At 32.8% G+C, this 25,729-nt stretch overlaps 1 protein-coding gene across 1 annotated transcript in view; it reads left to right on the top strand.

Moving 5' to 3' along the window:
* Positions 1-25,729, top strand: part of LOC149796829 (transforming growth factor-beta-induced protein ig-h3-like) — a 205,823-nt gene that overhangs the window by 176,224 nt on the left and 3,870 nt on the right. The window contains exons 6-13 of the mRNA XM_089960290.1: positions 3,174-3,330; positions 7,507-7,584; positions 10,164-10,383; positions 12,570-12,779; positions 14,069-14,206; positions 18,193-18,359; positions 20,275-20,411; positions 24,831-24,987. Of these exons, the coding sequence (XP_089816416.1) occupies positions 3,174-3,330; positions 7,507-7,584; positions 10,164-10,383; positions 12,570-12,779; positions 14,069-14,206; positions 18,193-18,359; positions 20,275-20,411; positions 24,831-24,987 (1,264 nt within the window). The remainder of the gene's footprint in view (positions 1-3,173; positions 3,331-7,506; positions 7,585-10,163; positions 10,384-12,569; positions 12,780-14,068; positions 14,207-18,192; positions 18,360-20,274; positions 20,412-24,830; positions 24,988-25,729) is intronic.

Below are 25,729 nucleotides of genomic sequence, written 5' to 3'. Positions count from 1 at the left end.
GGGTACCCAAGTACCCTGGTACCGGTTGACAGTTCTAATAGTGAATAATTTGTTTCAGCATCGCAAAGTTATGTACACAATGAGTAAATCATGCTCCGTCTTTTTTGTACATTAAATATCTTAGTATAAAATAGCGCTACACATCACAGTATAAAGCTTTCACTGTACCTCTTGTACACTTTTATGCAACAAATGTATTGAATTGATTGCCGAGACACTTGTCTAGAAAAACTCACAAATAATATGGCTACAAATAACTTAAATGACGCTTGGTGGTTTTTTGGACCATTATCAAACTAAAATACAGCCATCCATCATCATCACAGTACCGTTTAACACTGAGGTCAGTTGCATTCTTTTTGTAGCAGTTTACATAAAATTGCTGTCATTAACATTATAATCTTGTTATATTTACCATTTTGGAAAACCCCACTGATGGAATGCAAAATGACTGTGAATTGTAACTAATTTGGCCCCATTATAATAAATGTATCAATTTAAGGATATAATATGCAAAGTGATGAAAAAAGACATGCAGTGGTCACTCATTATATAGGACCCCAATATAACACTTTTTATAAGGCCGGTAAGGTCATGGATTCCATGCAATCATTGGTTGGTTGACACTTTCATTACATTGATAATAATAATAATAATAATAATAATAATAATAATAATTACTTTATTTAAAGAGGGTAACACAATTAACTAAGATCTAATCTACCTTGAGGCCCTCATACAAAGGAATTTATTTACGTTAGCTGCAACTCTGAAGCCACTGGGTATATTTGGTTTGGAAGTAGGAAATAGAGTGGGCATTTCTAATTTCAACTGGAATACTATTCCAGAGCAAAGTTCCAGAGTATTGGAAACATTTTTTAAATAAATCCTTATTTGGTTTGTTAATTTTATACTCTTTGGTAGACATGGATTGCAGGTGGGGAGTATTACCAGGTAGCCTATACTGGAATAGTGATTGTAAATATTCAGGAGCACTATTATTGGATATCCTGTACATTAATTTGGCTTTTCTCAAATGGATTCGGTCTTTAATAGGTAAAATTTGTAACTTACCAGCTAAATTTTCCTTGCTTTCTTTCTGGATTGATATTAGCCCAAATGCTCTTTTATTGCTATGTTTATTTCATTTGAAATACCCCATTCTGTATTACAGTAGTCTAAATAGGGTTGTATGTAACTGTTATTAAATAGTTTTATGTGCCTTTTGTTGAGAAAATGTCTTATCCGACTGAGAAGCCATCAACTTGAATTGACTCTTCTACTGATATATTTGATGTGTTCAGTCAGTGATAGGTCATTATCTACCAAAACACCAAGTAGTCTATAATGACAGACCATTTTCAAATTATTATCCTTCCAATTTGTCAGACATAGTTCATCACTATCAAGATTTGTCCTTTATTGTTGTGTTGAGATAAGTAATATTTTAATTTTACCAGTATTTACCACCATGCCATTGCATGTGCACCAATTGTCCAGTTTGTTTAGGGCATTCTTTAAGGAAATTTTGAGTTCATGCTTTGTGTTTTGAATGTCTGACAATGTTGTGTAATCTGCATAGAAATCTGTAGATGATATTGAATCCTTTAGTAAACGTGGTAGGTCATTAATAAAATAAATAGTAATGGACCTAGAATTGAGCCTTGTGGTACTCCATATCTAATTGGTTCCAGGTTCAAACAGAACATTATTTATATAAAACATGTTGTGTTCTCTCACTTAAGTATGAAGTAAACCACCTAACTGTGCTTTCATCACATTGGTAAATTTTCCGGTTCTTCAAAATTAATTTAATGATCCACAATGTCAAAAGCTTTCCTGAAATCTACAAATACAGATCCTATTATTCTACCCTGGTCAAGTTCTTGAATCCATTTTATAAGTTAGGGAGATCAAGGCAGTCTCACATGAATGTTTCTTTTTAAAACCTGATTGATTAGGGTGTAACAGCAAGTGTTTGGTTAGATTTGGTTAGATATTACATGAATGACTCAGACATGTTTTTCAATCAATTTTGACAAGTTTGGTAGTACTGAGATTGGTCAGTAGTTATCATCATCATCCTTTGAACCAGAATAGGAGTTACTTTTGTAATTTTCCATATTTTGGGGACAGATGAGGTTGCAATACTTAAATTGATCATGAATGTTATGCTATCTAACATAGCAGAGGCAGAAGATTTAATGAGTCATGGACCAATCTCATCCTGATGATATTGAAAATATCATGCTAAAGAAATGGCAGCTAAATGCCTTTTCCAAGAATACACTGAGGGTACTATATATAACGTACCCCAGTATATGGTGACGTCATTTATAAAATGCTGCATTTTTAGGGCTCCTTCAAATAGAATTATCACTGTATTTAGAAGTATATTAATACTATTTTTTTTACCTGTGCTAGAAATTGCAAGACATTGTGATGATGGCATTGATGTGATTGTATGTTCAAGTTTTGTGTAAAAATATTTGCATTGATGGATACAGTGTTGATACAGTATAGCACAGACTGTCACTGTATTCCATGGAACCCATGTTTCTTTTTTTGTGCCTCCACCATATCTGTGGATAGGGCATAGTCTGCTACCCATGCCTATCTCTCAGATTACAGGTACTATGTCTTTAAAAAAAAATGTTGTTTCCACTCAATGACTTTATACTGATTTAATATTTTGAAACTAAATTTGTTACAGTGGTTAACATTAGGAAGACCCATGCTTGGTTTTGATATTTTTATAAATTTTCCAACAAATTTTAATGGAGTTATAGCCCCTGTTTAACTTACATTTCACCTTTAATTGCCTTGTCTTATCAGGGCATCCATGTTTTATGGACACATTTCTTGTTCCATTTAAGTGTTTGCAATTTGAAGGCAATTTACTTGTTATGTTGATTATTGTTGCCATCCATACTTGCCTTTAAGTCTGGTCCAACTGTAAAATGCATTGACACAGATCTGCTTGCACGTTATGCAATGGCAGATCAGGGTTTATGTCACTTGCAGTTAGGCTTGACTGATACACTAGTAAATATGGTAAATATTTTGTCCATTAGTCTGCTGATGAACTCTGACTGCTGATGAACTATGAAAATCTTTATGTGATGTACCCCAATCAGGATAACTGCAAATGATGATGATTGTCTCACTTACAGGCAGCGTCTATTTCCATGGACTTATCAAGCCCTGTCTCTCATCCATTATCATATTGTCCATGGATGGAGGAACACCAGCACCTTCAAAGAGGACATGGATGTCCCCACACTGTATTATGGCCTCAAACCTGTCAGGATTAGCAGAAATCCTATTGGGGTATGGTACTATGAACTTCTATAATTAGAAATAGCACAATTTTTTTATGTATGTTCCCTGAATGTTGCTGATTTAGTCACATCATAGAAACGTCTGATTAAGACTTTGTTTGTATTTAGTATAGACATATCTGTATATACAGTGAAACCCCACTATAACACACTTCATCATATATCTGTATATACAGTGAAACCCCACTGTAACATACTTCATCATACATTTGTATATACAGTGAAACCCTGTTACAACACAGTTCATCTGTATATACAGTGAAACCCCACTGTAACACACTTCATCATATATCTGTATATACAGTGAAACCCCACTGTAACACACTTCATCATACATCTGTATATACAGTGAAACCCTGTGATAACACAGTTCATCTCTATATTCAGTGAAACCCCACTGTAACACACTTCATCATATATCTGTATATACAGTGACCCCCCCCATAACACACTTCTTCATACATCTGTATATAAGATAAAAACCCACTATGACACATTATATTATATCTGTATATACAGTGAACCCCCCCCCATAACACACTTCTTCATACATCTGTATATACAGTGAAACCCTGTTACAACACAGTTTATCTGTATATACAGTGAAATCCGCTGTAATACACTTCATTATATATCTGTATATACATTGAAAGCCTGCTGTAACACACTTCATCATATATCTGTACATAAATTGAAACCCTGCTGTAACACACCTCATTGTATATCTGTATATACAGTAAAACCTTGCTGACAGTACCACATTTCATATATCTGTATGTACATTGAAACCCCATTATGATACACTATTTTATATATCTGTATATATAGTGAAACCCTAATCTGACACACTGTATCATATATCTCTATATACAGTGAAGCCCAGCTAGAACACACTTCATCATATATCTGTATTTACAGTGAAACCCCACTATGACACACTACTGGTATATCATATATCTGTATATACACTGAAACTCCCTTGTAACACGCTTCATCATACATCTGTGTTTACAGTGAAACCCACTGTGACGCACTACTGGTATATCATATATCTGTATATACATTGAAATCCCCCTGTAACACACTTCATCATACATCTGTATATACAGTGATATCCCACTATTATACACTATATCATATATCTGTGCATACTGTGAAACCCCATTATGACACATTTCATCATATATTAGTATATACAGTGAAACCCTACTATGACACTATATCATATATCTGTATCATACAATGAAACGCCATTATGACACTTCATCATATATGTGTATATATGTACAGTGAAACCCCATTATGACACACTACATCACATATCTGTATACAGTGTATATAGTAAAACCCCATTATGGCACACTATATCATATATCTGTATATACATTGAAACCCTGCTGTAACACACTTCATTATATATCTATATATACAGTGAAACCCCACTATGACACAAAATATCATATGTCTGTATATATATTGAAACCCCCTTGTATCACACTTCATCATACATCTGTATATACAGTGAAATCCCGCTATGGCACACTATATCATATATCTGTATATACTGTGAAACCCCATTAGGACACACATCATCACATATTAGTATATACAGTGAAACCCTGCTGTAACACACTTAATTATATACCTGTATACACAGTGAAACCCCACTATGGCACAGTATATCATATATCTGTATATACAGTGAAGCCCCACTATGACACACTATATCATATATCTATATATACATTGAAACCCTGCTGTAACAAACTTCATCATATATCTGTATATACAGTGAACCCCACTATGACACACTATATCATATATCTGTATATACATTGAAGCCCTTCTGTCACACACTTCATCATATATTAGTATATACAGTGAAACCCTGCTGTAACACACTTCATTATATATATGTATGTGCAGTGAAACCTTATAATGACACTCTGTATCATATATATGTACATACAGTGAAACCCCACTATAACACACTTCATTATACATCTGTATATATAGTGAAACCCTGCTATAACACACTTCATCATACATCTTTATATTCAGTGAAACCCTGCTATAACACACATCATTATAACACCAATTCAGATATAACATGATCATGCCATAACATACAGAATTTTACAATAATTTCACTAATTGCTGAAGTACCACAAGGATTTAGTATCAAACAAACAAAAGTTTGATTGAATAATGTGGCAAGATTTGTTGTATTCTTGATTTAAAAAGAAAGTTTGTTACTTCTTGCTTTTTATTGAAAAATGTTAGTTCCATAAATAGCTGATAATTTTTAACCTAATCAGTATTGGACCATCGACAATGTAGCCATTACGTTTTCTTTGTGTTTGTCTTCTCTACATCTTGTGTACAGTTACTGTTCAATCCAGAGTAAATCCATGGCTGGATCATGTCTGTGCAGTCATTTGGCATACACATCTAAGTGACAAACAATGCAGTATCTAAAAAAGTTTCTCACTTGAATTTATAAATAAATTAATTTACCACCCTACTTAAATATTAACATTTTGTAAAATACATTTCTTCATAAGTTAGTATGAATATATTTGCAAGAAATTAACACTTTGGATATGAATGGAATCTAGCAGATAATTTCTAGAAATTTCTAGAAATATTTTATTTTATTATGAATACATACAATCTGATTAAAATCAGATCTCCCCTGTCCTACGTGAAGATCTGGTGATGACTGCTTAAGGGTCATGTTTTGGTGACCTTTGAATTAAGCCAATGGAAATGCAGTTTTCAAATATTGGAAAGTGAACCAAATCGTTCAGTACACATTGATGCTCCTCATCCACTCTGTTGTCTCCAAACACAAAATATAACACTTCATCTGATTGGTTGATAAAATTAGTGATTATGGTAATAACATGTCACCAGAACATGACCCATAAGCAGTTGCTGTCAGATCTTCATGTAGGACAGCAGAAATCTAATTTTAATCAGATTGGAATACAAATACAGATCTTGTGACTAGTCAAGTGAGGGTTTAATGAAAATTTTCAAAATGTTGACAAAAATTCAACCAAGATATGAACATTATATCTTAAAGATTACAGATTTAGAGGCAGCTAGACTACAAATGTTCAGGTGATAAATGCAAGAAGTTCACTATATGGTGTCATATGGCAGACCTTTATCATTTATTTTATGGGTTACAGTGTTAATTATTTTTCTTATTACCTTACATAATGGTTTATAAGTTGTGTCAAACTGAAAAAACAATGATCCTGATCTGCTGTAGCATAATGCACCTGCAGATCAGGGTCTATTATGTTTGTTCTACTGATTACTTCTAACAAACTGCACAGAACCAGATCTGCTGGCACATTATATGATGCCAGATCTGGGTCGGTGCAGTTAGCCGTTGGACTTAACTTGTACATGATTATATATGGTATTTAATAAGGAGATTTCAAATCATTTGCATGTATTTATTATTTGACTCATTATAACAATATGTACAACACAACCCTAGTTGAAAATGAGATGATATCATTACATAATGACAATGACATGAGTAAATAATGACATCAACAAGTACATTTAGTGTGACCAGCAAACATGTACATGTACTATCTGCTTGCCAATATAGCTGTTGCCAAATATACTCACTTGTAAATTGCCATTATAGCTGTTGCCAAATATACTCACTTGTAAGTTGCCATTATAGCAGTTGCCATATATACTAACTTGTAAGTTAGATCCAACTACAAATTGCATATGCACAGATCAGCTGTTGTATAATATGCAAGCAGATCTTTTTTGATGCATTTGTAAGGACCAGTCAGTAGTACAAGCAACATAGACTCTGATCTGACATTGCATAACATGTTGGCAGACCAGGGTCTATGTTGTTTGCAGTTGGACCCCACTTGAATGCGAGTATATACAGTATTTAGATATTTCCACAGTTTAAAATTATGTTGAAGGGTTTGGGTCTGCAAACACATCTCCGGTATTTTTTAAAATCTGTATTCAGTTGAAGACCACACTTTACCTAATTATTCTTCATTTTAAATAGCCATTGCCCAATTTCAATGACTTTAAGATCAAAGATTTTTTAACTTTATCTGAAGATATAGATGTAGATCACGTCTTGTCTTGATACATGTCATTTATCTTCCAGGTGTATACAGTAAATTGTGCACGCATCATTAGACCCAACATACTGGCAGCCAATGGCATAATTCATGTTATAGACAAGGTAAAGGAACTTAAATGGTTTCTGTCAGGGTTTTTGCGTTTTCTTGTATTAGGTCATATCCACCTAAATATGCATTTACAAAACCCATCCCATGCCAATTTGCACCCAAAACTGCTGTAATTGTGAAAACAAGTTTTACTTCACAGGATCAACTGATTCGCAGAATATTAAGGAGCCACCTGATCATATGACACAATGACATCAAAGAGGAGAATTGGAATGAAAACATATTAGCACTGTTATCATTTTCAAGTGGTCATGGAATGATATGCATAGAGTGGGCCTGTTATTCTTGGCTCCCTTTGGGGAAAATAAGTGGGGTTTTAATGATTTGATTTTTGGTACTTGATATTATAGTCTTGGAACACCCTTGAAGTATACAGCACAAATTTAATTTTTTTAAACACTTTTGAGGTGCAAAGCACAAATTGAAAAGCTTTGTAACACTTAATTTTGAAACACTTCTGAAGCTCTAATACAAATTTTTCAGAATGCTTTTGAGGTATCAATCACAAATTGAAAAGTTTTTAACAAAACAGCTTTTGACATATAAAGCACAAATTGAAAAGTTTTGAAACACTTGAAGTATAAAGCACAAATTGAAAAGTTCTGGAACACTTATTTTTGTATCACTTTTGAAGCATAAAAAACTAAATGAAGTTATGCAACACTTGTGAAGTCTAATGCACAGATTGAAATGTTTTATAACATTTTTGAAGGATAAAGCACAACTTGAAATGTTTTGGAGCATTTTTGAAGTATAAAGCACAACTTGAAAAGTTTTGGAATACTTTTGAAGTATAAAACACAAATTTAAAAGTTTATAACACTTTTGAAGCATAAGGCACAAATTTGAAAGTTTATAACACTTTTGAAGGATAAAGCTGAAACTGAAAAGTTTTGGGACAATTTACTTCTTTATTTGGAACTTTATATAATTTACCACTGTAAAAAAAAAAAAGTTTCTGTCACTTGTGTAAAAGTTGGTTTTGCAAAATTTCCTGGGTAAACTTCATCACTTTAGATGGATCATCATCATTATTATCAGTGGAGTTACATCAAGGATTTAAATAGGCATTTTCGGCCAGGGTTTTCTAATATTGCCTTAAGGGAGATAACAAATTTCACAAGACACCCATGCTTACAGTTGGTGTTATGTATGATTTAATATTAGGATATGATAATTGCTAAATAAAGAGAAGTAAAAATTTATATAGGAATGCACACAGACGGGGAAAAGACAACAATAACTCTGTGGAATAAAATCCGTATCAGAAGTATGATCTTCCATAATTCTTCCTTAGGCTCGAAATTTATTACCAGTATATACCGGCAAGCTGTACATTGCACATAGCTTTGATATTCAGTGTTTCGTACTGATATCATGTCTAGTTAATTCTGATGTAATATTTTCTATTTCCCACAATAACCCCAGTGACTACATTGGTTAGAGATATTTTTCACAATAAATCCAGATTATGTTGCCTAAGTACATTTCTCATAATCATTGCATAGGTTATATTGTGTAAAAATAACATCTTCTGCTAGTAACTTCACAGGTTATGTTATCTAAAAATGATATCTTCTGCTAGTAACTCCACAGGTTATGTTGCCTACAAATGATATCTTCTGCTAGTAACTCCACAGATTGCGTTGCCTAAATATTATATTTCTCATAGTAACTACTCATGTTATATTGCCTAAGATGATATTTCCACAATAGATCCACAGACTCTGTCACTCAGTAATTTTGTAATAGATAATGTTGATGTTGTTGTGGCACACAGTCTGTCATACACAGAGGAAGTTTGCATGAAACAAGTGAATTATGGATATATTTCGTCGAGGACGTTTAAAAATACATTTTTCACCCACGAGATGAAATATATCTATCATTCATATGTAGCGAGCAAATTTTCTTTTTATTTTATGCATAAATGTATTGGCTTGTGATATGTAAAGTGTAACAGATTGAAGTAGTAGATTTCTTACTGGATCCTGTACGATGTCGGTGGTTTACCATTTCTATTCTGCTATGTTTTGTGATTATTCACACAGAAAATATAAACAGTTCCATAATTATTCTTCCCCATTCAAATTAAAATAGCACATTAAGAAAGAAAATATAATTTACATCTTGTTGGATTTGAACTTGAGTTTTTTGTTTTTTTTACATGAAGTACCCATATTTATCACTCAGTCATGTACACATCTAAGAATCACTTCAAATGTCATGCATATCTAGTTATCAATGTGGCAATAAAATTATTGATCATCATTCACTCCAGTGAATTATCACAATTATTTGCTTGGAAAATCCAGTAATTCATGGCCTAGTGTAAAATAAAATGTATATTATTGTGTCATGTTGTGGCACTTAACAGTTGCATGGAAAGTACAATCAGACTAAACTGGAACCAAACTTTTGGGCTGATTTATAAAGGTTGCCTTTGTTAAGGGTTTTGATTATTATCACAATTGCCTAATTATTACCAAAATATGTGGCCTTTCTGCAGAAGATGGCAGTTATGGAAGGTTCAGGTTAGGGAAACATCATGGTATTTATTTTCTGCATGTAGGTAATGAGCCCTTTTGATCTCCTTGGAAACCTGACTGATGTGATCATGAGAGATTCTTCTCAGTTTTCTAATTTCATCAATGTCCTGTACACTGCTAGGATGGTCACATACCTCCGTGATGGGGGAATGTTCACCATCTTTGCTCCAAATAACTATGCCTTTTCACGACTCCCAGACAATTTGAGAGAAAGAATCCTTAAAGATCAAAGGACAGCTGAAGGTAAGAAACATTATGGCTTTCAGTTATGTGAATGTAAATGGTTCGGTCAAAAGTTTTAGTAAATGAATTTTCAATATATTTCTTATCTTACATTGGATTTGTATCCCTTGGGTTCTTAATATTGCAGATCTCTCTATAAAAAAATTTAGTTAAGTTTTTTAAAATTTTACAACTGTCATCAGACTGTATCCACCATATTTTGAGGCAATTATACCGTTGGCATCTAAGCTACATGTGTGCCATTTTTTGATCAATAAGTCAGGTGAAATGAACGAACAAAAAAGATTTTAACAGTATGATTCCATTTTGACATACCATCTGACCACAAGGGACATATAACTCAAATGACTTTTCATGTATTTTTGTCCAATGCACGTTACTGGAAAGTAAGATATATAGTCACTTTTCTGCAACCGTGTTTAAAGTTTTTGGATGTAGTTTTGCATACATTTGTAAACCTGTTGATAGATTCCCAGTATACTTGTTGGTAAAAATAATTATGTAGTGAAGACCATTCTACAACAAGCTCATTTGCCCCAGTGCACTTGGAGTCAAGGTCATATTCATAGAAAATGTGTGTCAATGTTTGGTAATTTTTTGTTCTCATTGGCTTATATTTCCTAAACTCTTTGATGGATTTTCCTCAAACTTTAGATGCACCATTTGAAGCTAAGACAATTCATAATATGATGGTGTGCTTGCAGATTTTGACCTTGGGGTGAAGGTTTCAGTTATATAATATTTGCATAAAGGATTTGGCTAAAGTATTTTCATTGGTGTATGTTTCCCTAACCCCTTTATGAATTTTCTTCATATTTGGGATGAATCATTATGAAGCAAAGACAGTCCATTCTGCAACACATTTGCTTGCCCTTTTGACCTTAGTGTCAAAATCATAGTTCTTGAAGATTCTCATTAAAGTTTTGGTTGAAGTTTTTGAATTGGTTTACATCTCATAAACTCCTTAATAGATTTTCTACTCATTTTGAATAAATCATCATAAAACTAAGAAAATCCCTTCTGTGACATGCTTGCTCGACCTTTTGACTTGGGGTCAAGGTCATATGTTGGTGCAGCAATGCTTTGATTGTGAACTCGATGTGCAGGCCTTGGCCTTCAAATTTCTTGACTGAATTTAAATAACTTGCTAAAATATGATACAGTATATACTTGCATATAAGATGAGTCCAACTGCAAACTACACAGATCCAGATCTGCCATCATATAATGTGCCAGCAGATCTGGGTCTGTGTAGTTTGTTATGAGTAGTCAGCAGAACAAACAATGTAGACCCTGATCTGCAATATCATTATGCTACAGCAGATCAGGATCTTTGGTATTTTGCAGTTTGACTCAACTCATAAGCAAGTATAACTGCTCGTATATGATGAAGCTTAGTTTCAAGTCCACTTCACAAAAAGTAAAAAGTTTCTTCCTAAGAGAACCTAAAAATTGCAATTTGTCTGTCACTGTTGTATGGACAGCCATGTCAGTTGATGGATGTATTCATCATGGGGAGTACTACTCACCATAGGCAAATGTGACCTTTTCATGCCCAGTGATTGCATTACTTTTTCACATTTTAGCTCTGTAATTCTGATGTCCTTGTACTGTACAGACATGCAACTTCATTGATATGTTAATCTTTGAGGGTCCTACCAGCCACTGGAAAGATTAGGTCATGTTGACCAACTTTTTATTCTTCAATAATTATGCTAAGATATTTTTTGTTTAGTTCAGCTTTTTTTAGAGACAATTGTATGCACAGTGATGAAACCTGTTGGGTGTATTCATCTTTAAAGATACTGCTAGTACAAACCATGAGCAAAAGATGGTTACTGTGACCTACTTTTATTCAAAAGTAATTATGCAAGGTTTTTACATAATCTCAGTGTTTTAGACATTGGTGTACATAAATTTGATAGGTGTATTATTGTTTGATCATTATTCTTCCTAATGATCTATTGTTAAGGTCACTGTGATCTACTTTTCTGACTAGTGACTATGCACATATTTTGGGGATAAGTCATGGGAGTAGTTGGGACATGGCAATATGGAGAAATTGTCTTTTAATAAAAAACAAAGTTTACAGTTCAAATTGAATTCTCTACTCTCCTAAACCTAAACAGTCAATATGCATGCTTTATGTTGGTAAACCATATGGTAAAAACTCTGTAACCTTTCAGCTGTGGTGCGGCATCATGTGGCTGATGGGATTTACTGTGGAGAGTCTGTTCTTATTACTAGTGGTTTGAAGACGATGGATGGAAGCAAGGTGACCTTCAGGTGCAGGAAGAATGGATACTATGTTGACAATGTCAAAGTTGTTTCTTCAGATAATGTAGCTGGCAATGGTGTCTTCCACGCAATAGACAAACTTTTGATTCCCAGAGCAGGTACGATACATGTATAAATATATTCTTCAGATAATGTAGCTGGCAATGGTGTCTTCCACACAATAGACAAACTTTTGATTCCCAGAGCAGGTACGATACATGTATAAATATATTCTTCATTAAAAAAAAGCTGGACAATGGTAAGATGAAAATTAGCATATTCATTATGGTAATAATCCAAATCACCATCAGTGTTATGGTATATAGATCAATCATTAATACTCCATTGTTATGGTTAATTATTAATAATCCATTGTTGTGGTTAATTAACTATAATCCATTGTTATGGTTAATTAATTATAATCCATTGTTATGGTTAATTATGAATAATTCATTGTTGTTGTTAATTATTAATAATCTATTGTTATGGTTAATTATTAATCATTCATTGTTATGGTTAATTATTAATAATCCATTGTTATGGTTAATTATTAATAATCAGTTATATGGGTGTATAGATCAATCAATAATAATCCATTGTTGTTGTTAATCAGTAATAATCCATTGTTATGGTTAATTATTAATAATCTGTTATATTATTATATAAATCAATCATTATTATTTCATTAGATGTACAGTGTAACATAATTTGCTGCTCATGTTTGTAAACTCATTACATAACAATTGTTTAATACACTCTTATGAGAAGTTAACTACAATATATACTTGCCTATAAGTCTAGTCCAGCTTCAAACTGAACAGACCCAAATCTTTTGTTACATAATGTGTCAGCAGATCTGGATCTATGTCTAGTCCATCTTCAAACTGAATAGACCCAAATCTTTTGACACATAATGTGTCAGCAGATCTGGATCTATGTCTAGTCCAGCTTCAAACTGAATAGACCCAAATCTTTTGTCACATAATGTGTCAGCAGATCTGGATCTATGAAGTGTTTTGTAAGGAGTAATCAGAAGAACAAACAACATAGACTTTGATTTGCTAGTGCATTTTATGATGGTAGATTAGTGTTTGTATCTTTTGCAGTTGGACTCAACTTATAAATTAGTGTATATGATAGCAATGAGAATATTATATAGATTATAGAAATAATAGCTTTATCTTCAGAATCCCTACAACAATTTAATAACAATCACTTCCATAAATATATACAACTTTGAAATACAAAATGTATTAGGTCATATCAATGTCTGTTTTTACTTTCATTTTACATTAATTTAGTATAGTCTTAAATTACCTTAAATCCACTTAAACAGTAATTGTGACCTCTTTGTGTGCAGGATGCCGAAGATAGCTTCTTACAAAGAAATTTTTCATGTTCTGTTTAGTAAAGACTATGGATGACCTAGCAAGAGATTTGAATTTGAACAAGTTCCTGCAGTTGAGTCATGAGGCAGGCTTGCTTGACTTACTGGAGTCGGGGTCAGACATGACTTTGTTTGCCCCAACAGATGAAGCTTTTAATGGTATTTATCTTCAAATCAAACCAGCTACTGTAATTATTGTGTATCTTGGGACAAGAAAGCACAGGTTTTTTTTGGTCCTAGTACTAAAATATGGGTATTAGCAAAATTCTTTTGTAAAAATTTGTCCAAAAGTTTTATGACAAAAATATATATATCAACTCTGCACACACACACCCTCCAGTCCTGGCCTAATTCAGCTCCTAATACTGAAATGATCATTCTTAAATTTTGTTTTTATCAAAATATGACAAATAATACTTTTTTATTTAAAGAATGTAACTCAGTTAGTAGCAGTGAATCTTCCCTGAGTCTTTCTAATATGCTTCGTATAACTTAAATAACTTGCACATTTGACTCACATATATATAAACAGTTGGTAAATATTCAAATTAATTTTTTACAAATTAATCATATACAACCTTAAATCTTTTTTATTGCTTGTTTTTCATTGTGCTTTTGTATAAATAAATCCAGACACAAGAAAACATGTAAAGGAGTGACTGGGAGTGTAGGCTTTACCATCACCATGCAGACATCATAGTAAGTGATATTTCTACAACTATTCTTGAAAGAGTTATGTAGATTTTTGTTGTTGTTGTAGGGTTTAACGCCATTTTTCAGCACACGATAGGCTATACATGGTGGCCAGTATTAATGGTGGAGGAAGAACCTGGGAAGACCCCGGAAAGAACCACCGACCCATGAGAAGCTACTGGCAAGCTTTCTCACATACCCACATTAGCTGAATCTGAGACTCGAACCCACGCAGACAGAGGTGAGATGGTAGTGATCCATAACGGAGAGCGCGTTAGACCACTCGGCCACTCGGGGCCCCAAGTTATGTAGAAGTGATACTTTTAACTTGCAGGTCACTTTGCTTGGGACTTGATTTTCCTGTTTATGACAGCAACTGTTCTACTGGTCACAGGAGTCTGTGCTTTTGTGATTGTTGAATTATTATTTCATTGATGTAAGTTGCCATGCTCCAGTATATTGCTAAAGTAATGCAGTGATAAGTTTCCCCACATTTTTTCTCTATTCCTCAATTATTTTCTTTTTCAAAAGGAAGAAATACAATAACATTTTGGACTAAAAAAAGTTTGAAAGAGCTTCTAGTTGTTGGGACTCTGCTCATTGAAGTTGGTGAAGCCCCATAGTAATTGTGTCCATCCTTCATCAGTTGTTCATCCATCCATGTGATTAATGAAGGCATAATATTGCAACATTGAAACATTTAACATTAATATTTACTTTTATATAATGTGACTGATGTGTTTAATAAAGGCATAATATTGCAACATTAAAACATTTAACATTAATATTTACTTTTATATAATGTGACTGATGTGTTTAATAAAGGCAGAATATTGCAACATTAAAACATTTAACATTAATATTTACTTTATATAATGTGACTGATTTGTGTGTTCATTAGTACTTTCAAGACTGGACTATTGTGACTCAATTATGTCTGGTTCATCTCAATATCTACTCCAAAAACTTCAAAACACAGCTGCTCGGATCATACTTAGAGTATCACAATCAGAGCACACCTCCCTGCTGCTCTGTACCCTATACTGGCTATCCATTTGATCCAGAATCAAACACAAAATTTGTTCTCTGTGCTATGTTTCTCTGACGGACTCTTGTCCAACACCTATCTGACCTCACCCATGTGTACACACCAGCAAGATAATTACGCTCCTCGTCTTACAATCATATACTCATTATTCCCACTATGAAAACAAAGTCATATGGATAGCTTTCTTTTGCATACCAGGGCCCAGCAACATGGAATGAATTGCCCACTGAACTTAGACACAAAGACACAGTGATCACATTCAAGAGTGCTCTCAAAACTCACTTATTTTGACTGCAAGAACAAACTTAAAGACCTAATAATGTTTCCTACCTTAAATATTCTCAGCATGTTTTTTAATGTTTTCTAATTTCATGGTGTTTGTGTTTGTAATCATATCATTATATATGTTTTTATGTTGTCTAATGTTGTAAAGCACTTAGAGCTTCTAAAGATTAGGTGCTATATAAAGTCCTCATTATTATTATTATTATTATTATTCGTTTAATGAAGGCATAATATTGCAACATTAAAACATTTCACATTAATATTTACTTTTATATAATGTGACTGATATGTTTAATGAAGGCATAATATTGAAATATTAATGCATGCTAATGAGGTATTAAAAGAAAATTGTATGTACAATATTGTAATATTGTCAGACAGTAATTAATGATCATTAAGAGCTTAAACCTGTTAATGAATATTTGCAAATTAATAGAAGAGAAAGAAAAATATCAAGCTGTTGGACATGATGGGTTGTTTGTGTGGTGTGTGCATTGCAGGGGGGAGGGGGCAGAAAGTACTTTTCAATTCAGCTTGGGTGATATATAAGAACAAAATATGTACTGGAGATATAGCTGCTTAGAGTGAAGACATAAGTAGTGATCAAAGAAATATCTTAATTGTAATTATATACTTATGTTCCACCTGGATGACCTCCTTGATGTCAACAAATTGCAATGTGTTTCTAATTAGTAATGAAGTTACATTTATAATATGAAGCACAATTTGTATTGTCCAGTTTCTGAAGAATCTCAAGAACATATGTCCAAGAACTGTCATCATCAGTAATATCTTGAAATAGAATTCCAGAACATGTGTCCAAGAACTGTCATCATCAGGGATATCTTGAAATAGAATTTAAGATTTGGTTTACAACAGACAGATAGATATGTAATTAAAACAGAAACGTAACTTCGGTTCTGAAAATAAACGTTAGAAGAAGAAAAAGGATATGATTGTGATGTCATGGATACAGGGATTTTATACAAATCAATTCAGATGTTAACATCATGCATTGTAGGATAATGTGTACATGGGCATAATGGAAAACTCCTGTATGAGTGTACCACACTGGACATCATGGCCTTACACATGAGAGAAAGTGAGAATACTTGTCTTCATGAGTCCAGTATTTCCATTTAATTAATTAATTAATTTAATTATCAACATTCATTTTCATGGTAGCATCTTCCGTTAATGATAGATTTGCTTATTGATGCCTGCACCAGGATCAGTCCGTGTTGGCAGTCGCACAGTGTCCTTGGGAAATGTGCTTAGCTCCCAGTTCCTTTGCATGATATAGCCAATAATGTTTTAAAAGTGTATTAAAAACCAAAACATCCATTATACATTAACTGTTGCTTTGTCAGTATTTGAAAATGTTCTAATTTTCAAATGTGTCAGATCCATGAGTTTAATAAAACTAAAATAATTCAGAGAATTCTTTTATTAAAAAATGTGTTATAATGCAACCAAAGTTTTCAATATACACTAATTTTCTCATCTATCTGCCAGTCTGTATTATTGTGGCAGGCACATCAAATAGAGATATTTTTATAAATATATATATCTTGTATAAATGGCAGGACATTCCAACAAATATCATAATTATAGGGCTTCTGAAAAGTCCAAATTGGCCAAACAAATTATTACAGGACATTTTGAAATATTTTATTCCAGAAATTGCTGCATGCAAAATGGGAGAACAGTGTTAAAGATTTATAATTCTTTTAAACTTGTTTGAGTCATGGGTATTTGATGTGGTTGTCTGTATTTGAGGAAGGAGCGGGGTTGGAAAATTGAATGCTGGCTACTTATCCAGCAAGGCAAGTGAATCAGAAAATTTACTTTTCCTGCAAGCTAAGTAAAATTGGAACATTTTTTACTTGTCCTGCATCAGTTTTACTTATCCTACACTGTCCTTCCACAGTTACCACTTTTAAATGATGTACATCACCAATCCACTATTGTTTACCATATTTTGTGTTCCCATCTGCTTTGCAGGTGCAATTCATTGGGTTTGTATAAACATGCCATTACATTTGGCCAACTTGTTTAGCTAATTCCTGACAAAGGCTGCATCTAAAGATTGCAGTCATCAATATTTATTTTCTTCCAGCCCTGCCAACATCCGTCCAGACTGCTCTGGTGTCTGAGCCAGTGGAAATGGAGCACTTGTTTAAGTATCACCTAGTCAAAGGGAAGATAAATCAGGATGACATGATTGGTGATAAATACCTTGAGACAGAATCAGAAAAGAAGATGAAAATCTCTGTCCATAGAAATGTAATAAAAATAATAATAATAATAATAATAATAATAATAATAATAATGCTACTACTGTACTACTAATAATAACAATAATAACTTAGGCAGCATTTTCTTACCTGTTCTGAAAGGTTTGTGACAACTATACATTCACTAAGCAAGCTTACTGCTTCCATTCTTTAAAGTTAAACAACTTTCTTTTTCATTATAAATTTTGCTCGATACATACTGGTAGTACCAACTAATCATATTCTGACAATCTGATATGGACATCTTTATCACCTGACAATCTGATATGGACATCTGTATCACCATGGACAACTTTATCACTTGACAGTCTGATACAGACATCTGTATCACCATGGACAACTTTATCACTTGACAGTCTGATACAGACATCTGTATCACCTCACAATTTGACATGGACATCTTTATCACCTGACAATCTGATATTGACATTCATATCATCAAATATTTTCCAATTCATCAGCACAGATTGAAAAACTGGAACTATTTTATGAATTTACATGAAAGCCACACCCCGGTAGATATAAATGAAAGTATGGACTCACCGTCCACCTAATGAACATGTTTGGTTGAACTTACAAGTTTTTAAGAAACTTATTTTGGTTGGCCATGCAGTTCAACCTTATGAAGACTGTAGCTGGTTTACAATGACATTTTGATGTGACATAGTAGGCTTAGCAGCTAAAATGTGTACTGGCTGCTTTCTCATTGATGCCATCATGCATTTAATAACTTTGGTTGCATCAACCTTGGTTATAATCAGGTTGACCATATATGCAGCTCACTGAAACTACATGTGAACAGTAACATTGATAGTTTATGACCTACAAACATACAGGCCATACTGAATAAGGACGATAACTCATGAGGCAGTGATGGTTTTGTCAAAGGTACTAGAAAAGAAGGTGCAATAAAAGAACACTTTGATGTTGCATTCTTTCTGCTATTAAAAGACAACATTGTATGGTGGAGGCATACTTGTACAAGAATGACACAATTGACCTGATAAGTCCAGGTAGAGGTGACAGCACATTTTTCTGCGAATGCTTTCAGCATCCCAGCCAGCTGATTCAGGTACCTTTAACCTATTCATTTGCACTGCTGGTGACTGGTTTATGAGCTTGGGCTGGAAAAACTGAACACTTTAAAAAAAAATTTTTTTATCAGTTATTAGTAAATTGATGAATGATGGTGTGACCTTCATAACCACAGTCATTTTATGGGGTGGTTGGCAGAATCCATTTCCTTTTAGCATGAACTTATTTTGGAAATAGTTAGATAATCTTTTACCTTGAATGAATTGACATTAAATGAGGTGCATCTTTTCTTTCAAGGACTTGGAATACTTGGGACACTTGAAGTGATCAGATTAAGAAAAAATATGCATATAGGTTCAGTGGAGAACGTCAACACTAAGAAATCAGATTGAAATAAAATGATGCACATATATTCAGTGAAGAACAAGACCAGTTCACAGAGATCAGATTGAAATAAATGGTGCAGTGAGGTTCAGTGAAGAATTTGAACACATTATGGGATCCGATTATACTAAAATTATGCACATATGTTCAGTGAAGAAATTTGAATAGTAATTAGATAGGTTTTAATTATTCAAATTACTTTTGGAAATTAACATCTTGAGATAATCCTGCATCAAAACATAAAGGTAAGGTCAGCATATTTATTTTTCTTGCCTGCAAAACTATAAATTAAAAGAATTTTGTTACATTTCAAATATAAACATAGATTTGTATATCTCACCATGGCAAGGTCATATAGTGTTATCCAAGTCTGTCTGTCTGTCAGATAATGTTTAACATTTATGTCATTTCAGGTATTGTCATGGACATCTGTGTTTTGTGAACACATTCTTTGTTGATTAAGACTTTAATGTGCATTTTTTCAGGGTATACTGGTTAATGATGCTGAAATCATCACTCCCAACGAGGAATGCAGCAATGGAATCATTCATGTGATAGACAAAGTCCTTATACCACCCGAGTATGACCTCCTGACTCTCATCACAAGGGACAAAAGTTTACAGTAAAGACTTTTTGATTTTCATGCATTAGCAAATGGTGATACATGAGCATCACTTTACCAGTGACAATAGCTGCAGCATAACAATCAAAATATTTTGATGAAGGCTTTGGTCGAAAAATTTTGCCAGTCAGACATAGTGGGGGGAAGTAGCAAAGTATAGTTCTCCCTCATTGTAATGTGGTAGTTCAGGGGCCAAAAACTGCTGATTGTGTTATATACCAAACTGCATTAAGCAAGAATGATTGAAAATTCAGTGATCACCTTTATGTGTGCTGGAGCAAGGGGACATAGGGGTTGAGGGAAATGCTAATCAAACATATATATACATGTGTGTACACACACACACACACACACACACACATTTTTCACATGATAGGATCTTGGCATTTAATTTAATCAAATCATGCTTAAAAAGCAAATAGAGATATATTTCTAAGTTTCATGTTATTTTCTTTCAACCAATATTGTTATACTATTGACAATACAATTCAGGTGATTTAATTTTGTTATACTATTGACAATACAATTCAAGTGATTTAATATTGTTATACTATTGACAATTCAATTCAAGTGATTTAATATTGTTATACTATTGACAATACAATTCAGGTGATTTAATATTGTTATACTATTGACAATACAATTCAAGTGATTTAATATTGTTATACTATTGACAATTCAATTCAAGTGATTTAATATTGTTATACTATTGACAATACAATTCAAGTGATTTAATATTGTTATACTATTGACAATACAATTCAAGTGATTTAATTTTGTTATACTATTGACAATACAATTCAGGTGATTTAATATTGTTATACTATTGACAATACAATTCAGGTGATTTAATATTGTTATACTATTGACAATACAATTCAGGTGATTTAATTTTGTTATACTATTGACAATACAATTCAGGTGATTTAATATTGTTATACTATTGACAATACAATTCAGGTGATTTAATATTGTTATACTAATGACAATACAATTCAGGTGATTTAATATTGTTATACTATTGACAATACAATTCAGGTGATTTAATTTTGTTATACTATTGACAACACAATTCAGGTGATTTAATTTTGTTATACTATTGACAATACAATTCAAGTGATTTAATATTGTTATACTAATGACAATACAATTCAGGTGATTTAATATTGTTATACTATTGACAATACAATTCAGGTGATTTAATTTTGTTATACTATTGACAATACAATTCAGGTGATTTAATTTTGTTATACTATTGACAACACAATTCAAGTGATTTAATATTGTTATACTATTGACAATACAATTCAGGTGATTTAATATTGTTATACTATTGACAATACAATTCAAGTGATTTAATATTGTTATACTATTGACAATTCAATTCAAGTGATTTAATATTGTTATACTAATGACAATACAATTCAGGTGATTTAATATTGTTATACTATTGACAATACAATTCAGGTGATTTAATTTTGTTATACTATTGACAACACAATTCAGGTGATTTAATTTTGTTATACTATTGACAATACAATTCAGGTGATTTAATATTGTTATACTATTGACAATACAATTCAGGTGATTTAATATTGTTATACTATTGACAATACAATTCAGGTGATTTAATTTTGTTATACTATTGACAACACAATTCAGGTGATTTAATTTTGTTATACTATTGACAATTCAATTCAGGTGATTTAATATTGTTATACTATTGACAATTCAATTCAGGTGATTTAATATTGTTATACTATTGACAATACAATTCAGGTGATTTAATATTGTTATACTATTGACAATACAATTCAAGTGATTTAATTTTGTTATACTATTGACAATACAATTCAGGTGATTTAATATTGTTATACTATTGACAATACAATTCAGGTGATTTAATATTGTTATACTATTGACAACACAATTCAAGTGATTTAATATTGTTATACTATTGACAATACAATTCAAGTGATTTAATTTTGGTAATGGAGTTCATAGTGGTACTAAATAATATCCAGAATCGCGCAATGAATGATGTTATTATGTTCTCTATGATTTCTCTGTTGACTTTGCATTGTCAGAATCATGCAGTAATGTTTGATAATGAACACCTTTCATACTGCATAAAACTTGTGTCATAAAAAGTATAGATCATTAGGAATGAATTTGTAAACAAACCATGTACACACATAGTAAACACTTTAGGTGTTAATTTATTAGATTTGTTTGTAGATGAATGAAAGAAGCTGTTTCATCTATTTGAAGGTAGAGATGAAAAAGTGAATGATGTAGATTAGTTTGCTGAGTCAGAAACTAAACTGTAAAACAAGAAAATGAATGAACATGATATTCACAATGTCCACAACAAACATGAGATAGGTAGTATTGTGAATACCATTCTGGTAATTTAAACAGTTGATTAGGATAAATGTTCAGAATTTTTCATAAGTGGAATGGTTCAGACTATGACCAGTGCTCTCTGGAGTATACAGAAATAGCAAGAAAAGCATATTGAAGCCAAGTGCTGTCATGTATATTTCAGTGATTTAACATTTTATAAGTCAAAGTACTAAATTCACGCAAAAAAAATGCAACTGAAGGTTTTGGTAGAAAAGTCAGGGCCTTAGAACCAATATGACGAAAAATTATTTCCGCTGGCTGTATTGACTGGCACACAGCAGCTGCTTTGCAGTTTTCCATTTTTTCTTTTATACAATGTTTCAGATTTAGGCTAGTGATAGATGCCATATAGGTCATTGCATAACTGGGGTCCCAACAAAGAGTATGCAAGTGACAAGGCATAAGCATGTCTTCCTTAGCTGGCAAAAATTATACTTACATTATTGCATCTTGAATTTCCTCAAAATATACTTAATTAGTTCTGCAAATCCAAATTACATGAGCTATGTCATGGGTTCTAAAACTTGATTACACACCTTGAAATTGTACTGTAATTTTGACTTCATTTCCAACTGCAATCACATTCACCTTACAGTACTCAAAATGAAATGAACGTGATATTCCATAGTGTCTTTTTGATAATTTCAATTGAAAAATTTAATATTTTCCCCACATTATGATTCCAAACATTCAGTGACAGAACAGAAACACACATGCAGCTGATTCAAATGCATCCCTCCATGTTCAAGTCAATAGTACTTCATATAGAACTGACACAGCTAATAAATCCAGTCCAGTCCATTACAAGCAGAATTGAGTATAATCAAGAACAACAAAAAAAAAAACAAAATCCTTCCATTCCAGACCAATTGAAAAGATGTTGCAATGCTCATTCATTCACAATATAGCTCTAAATTTCAATTTTAAGTGACCATAACTATAATTTGTTTTTAAACTAATGTCAAGTGCACAACAAAGTTGAAAGGTCACTGGACGGTACTGTGTATGCATCAATATTGTTATTGTGTGTTTATGAATCTACAGCTGTGTATTTATTTTGGAATACAGCATAAATTCACTTACTTTGTTTCTTGTAGTGTATTTTTTTATAATTAAGCCTTAGGTGGAATAAAAAATGAGTATATAATAAAAAGGTTACTTTATTTATATGGGAAAATATGAACTCATTTTTTCAGACATCACTCCCAAAGGTCATGAAATATTATTCAGAAAAACTTGTTCATATTTTCTCATACAAATGCAGACACCTATAATTATAATGATTACACAGGTGAGACCTTATATGCTGTTGAACTCCTGTTTCTGTACTGTTTAACTTCACTTATCTCACATTTGTTGTCTCTAATAGCATAAACTATACAACACTAACCTGATCATTAAAGGTAAATATTCAATTATTGTAAATGGCAGTGGCATTTTTTGACAGAATATTATTTCAGTTTTTCCACATGTCTAAAGTGGATAAATATTAAAAGATCAAAATTGTATATTTAGCTACTCTTTATTTTTCTTTATTGAGACACTGGTTTTATGGAATCTAACTTACACAGGTGAGTCACATGTTCCATGGTATTGCATGTAGGTGAGACATAGGTTTCAAGGAATTGCACATACACAGGTGCAAGAATGGTTCCATAAAATTGCACATACACAGGTGAGACACAGGTACCATAGAATCACACATACACAGGGGAGACACTGATTTCATGGAATCACACATATACAGATATACACTTAGGTGAGAAAACCGAGAATCATATGTATACAGGTCAGAGATAGGTTCTGCAGATCAATTGTACCTTTATGTGTTTTACACTTGCTCAGCTGTGATGAATATTTTCAGAAATATTTATTTGTAATATAATTTTAGATATTGTACATTTTATTCTTACATATTTACTATAATAAGCACTTTATCTTTCCTTTTGCTTATTTATTTTATTAATGTTTCTCTCTATCTCATGTAATAAATTCAATTCCATTTATGTTCAGGACATTTCTGTACCATGTGGAGAATTCCAAACTCCAGTCTCTGTTGCTAAAAGATGATGCTTATTACACAGTGTTTGCCCCTACAGAGGAAGCATTCTCCAAAAAGTCAACCCATGAAATGGAGAAACTATATAACAACATAGAATTACTTAGAAAGGTACTGTCTTGAGTGATTTTTAACTGCTTCCCATAAAGCAGAGCTTATTATGTTATGATATTGTCTGTCTGTCTATTAACAAATTCTGTTGCTGCACAGTAACTCTAGTTGTCCACATCTAAACTTGCCAGACTTTGTGGATAGCTTGCACTTTTGGTAAAAAGGAACATAAATAAGTGTGGGGTCATAAGTTCAAGAGTCAAGGTCACGGTACTGAAATGGTTTCTTCACTATAACTGGAGTTCTATAAAATCTACACTTGCCAGAACTGTGAGGATGGCTTGCTCATTCTGTAGGGAAGAAGCATGTCAATTTATAGGTCAAAAGGTCAAATGTAAAGGCCAATGTGACTGTAAGTAGAAAAATGGTTCCTGCATAATAACATTAGGCCTACGTCTTAGACCTGGATCAAAATTTGTGGATGACTTGCATTTGGCATATGGAAAAACCCATTTGAGTTTTTGGGTCCAAGGGTCAAGGTCACTATAATTGAAAGAAAAAATGTTTATGAAGGGCTTGCTGCACTTCCGATATGGAAGAGGGCTGTTCAATTGAGGTCAGAAGGTCAAGGGTCAGCTTTTGTAGCTGTTGGTATTGGTTGGACACCAACCTTAGTAAATGCAATTCTAATACAGCTTTCTGAAGTATTTTTCAAACTTGTGGAGGCATTCTTCAAACTGTCAGGCAAATTGACTAATGGTATTAGAAAGAGAAACAGGAGGAAGGGAAGGAATCTGTCTGG

Source organism: Sinohyriopsis cumingii, chromosome 6 (genome assembly GCF_028554795.1).
Source record: "Sinohyriopsis cumingii isolate HCF-2022 chromosome 6, ASM2855479v2, whole genome shotgun sequence".
In the NCBI taxonomy this organism is placed as follows: Eukaryota; Metazoa; Mollusca; class Bivalvia; order Unionida; family Unionidae; genus Sinohyriopsis; species Sinohyriopsis cumingii.
This window is presented reverse-complemented; position numbering and strand designations above follow the sequence as displayed.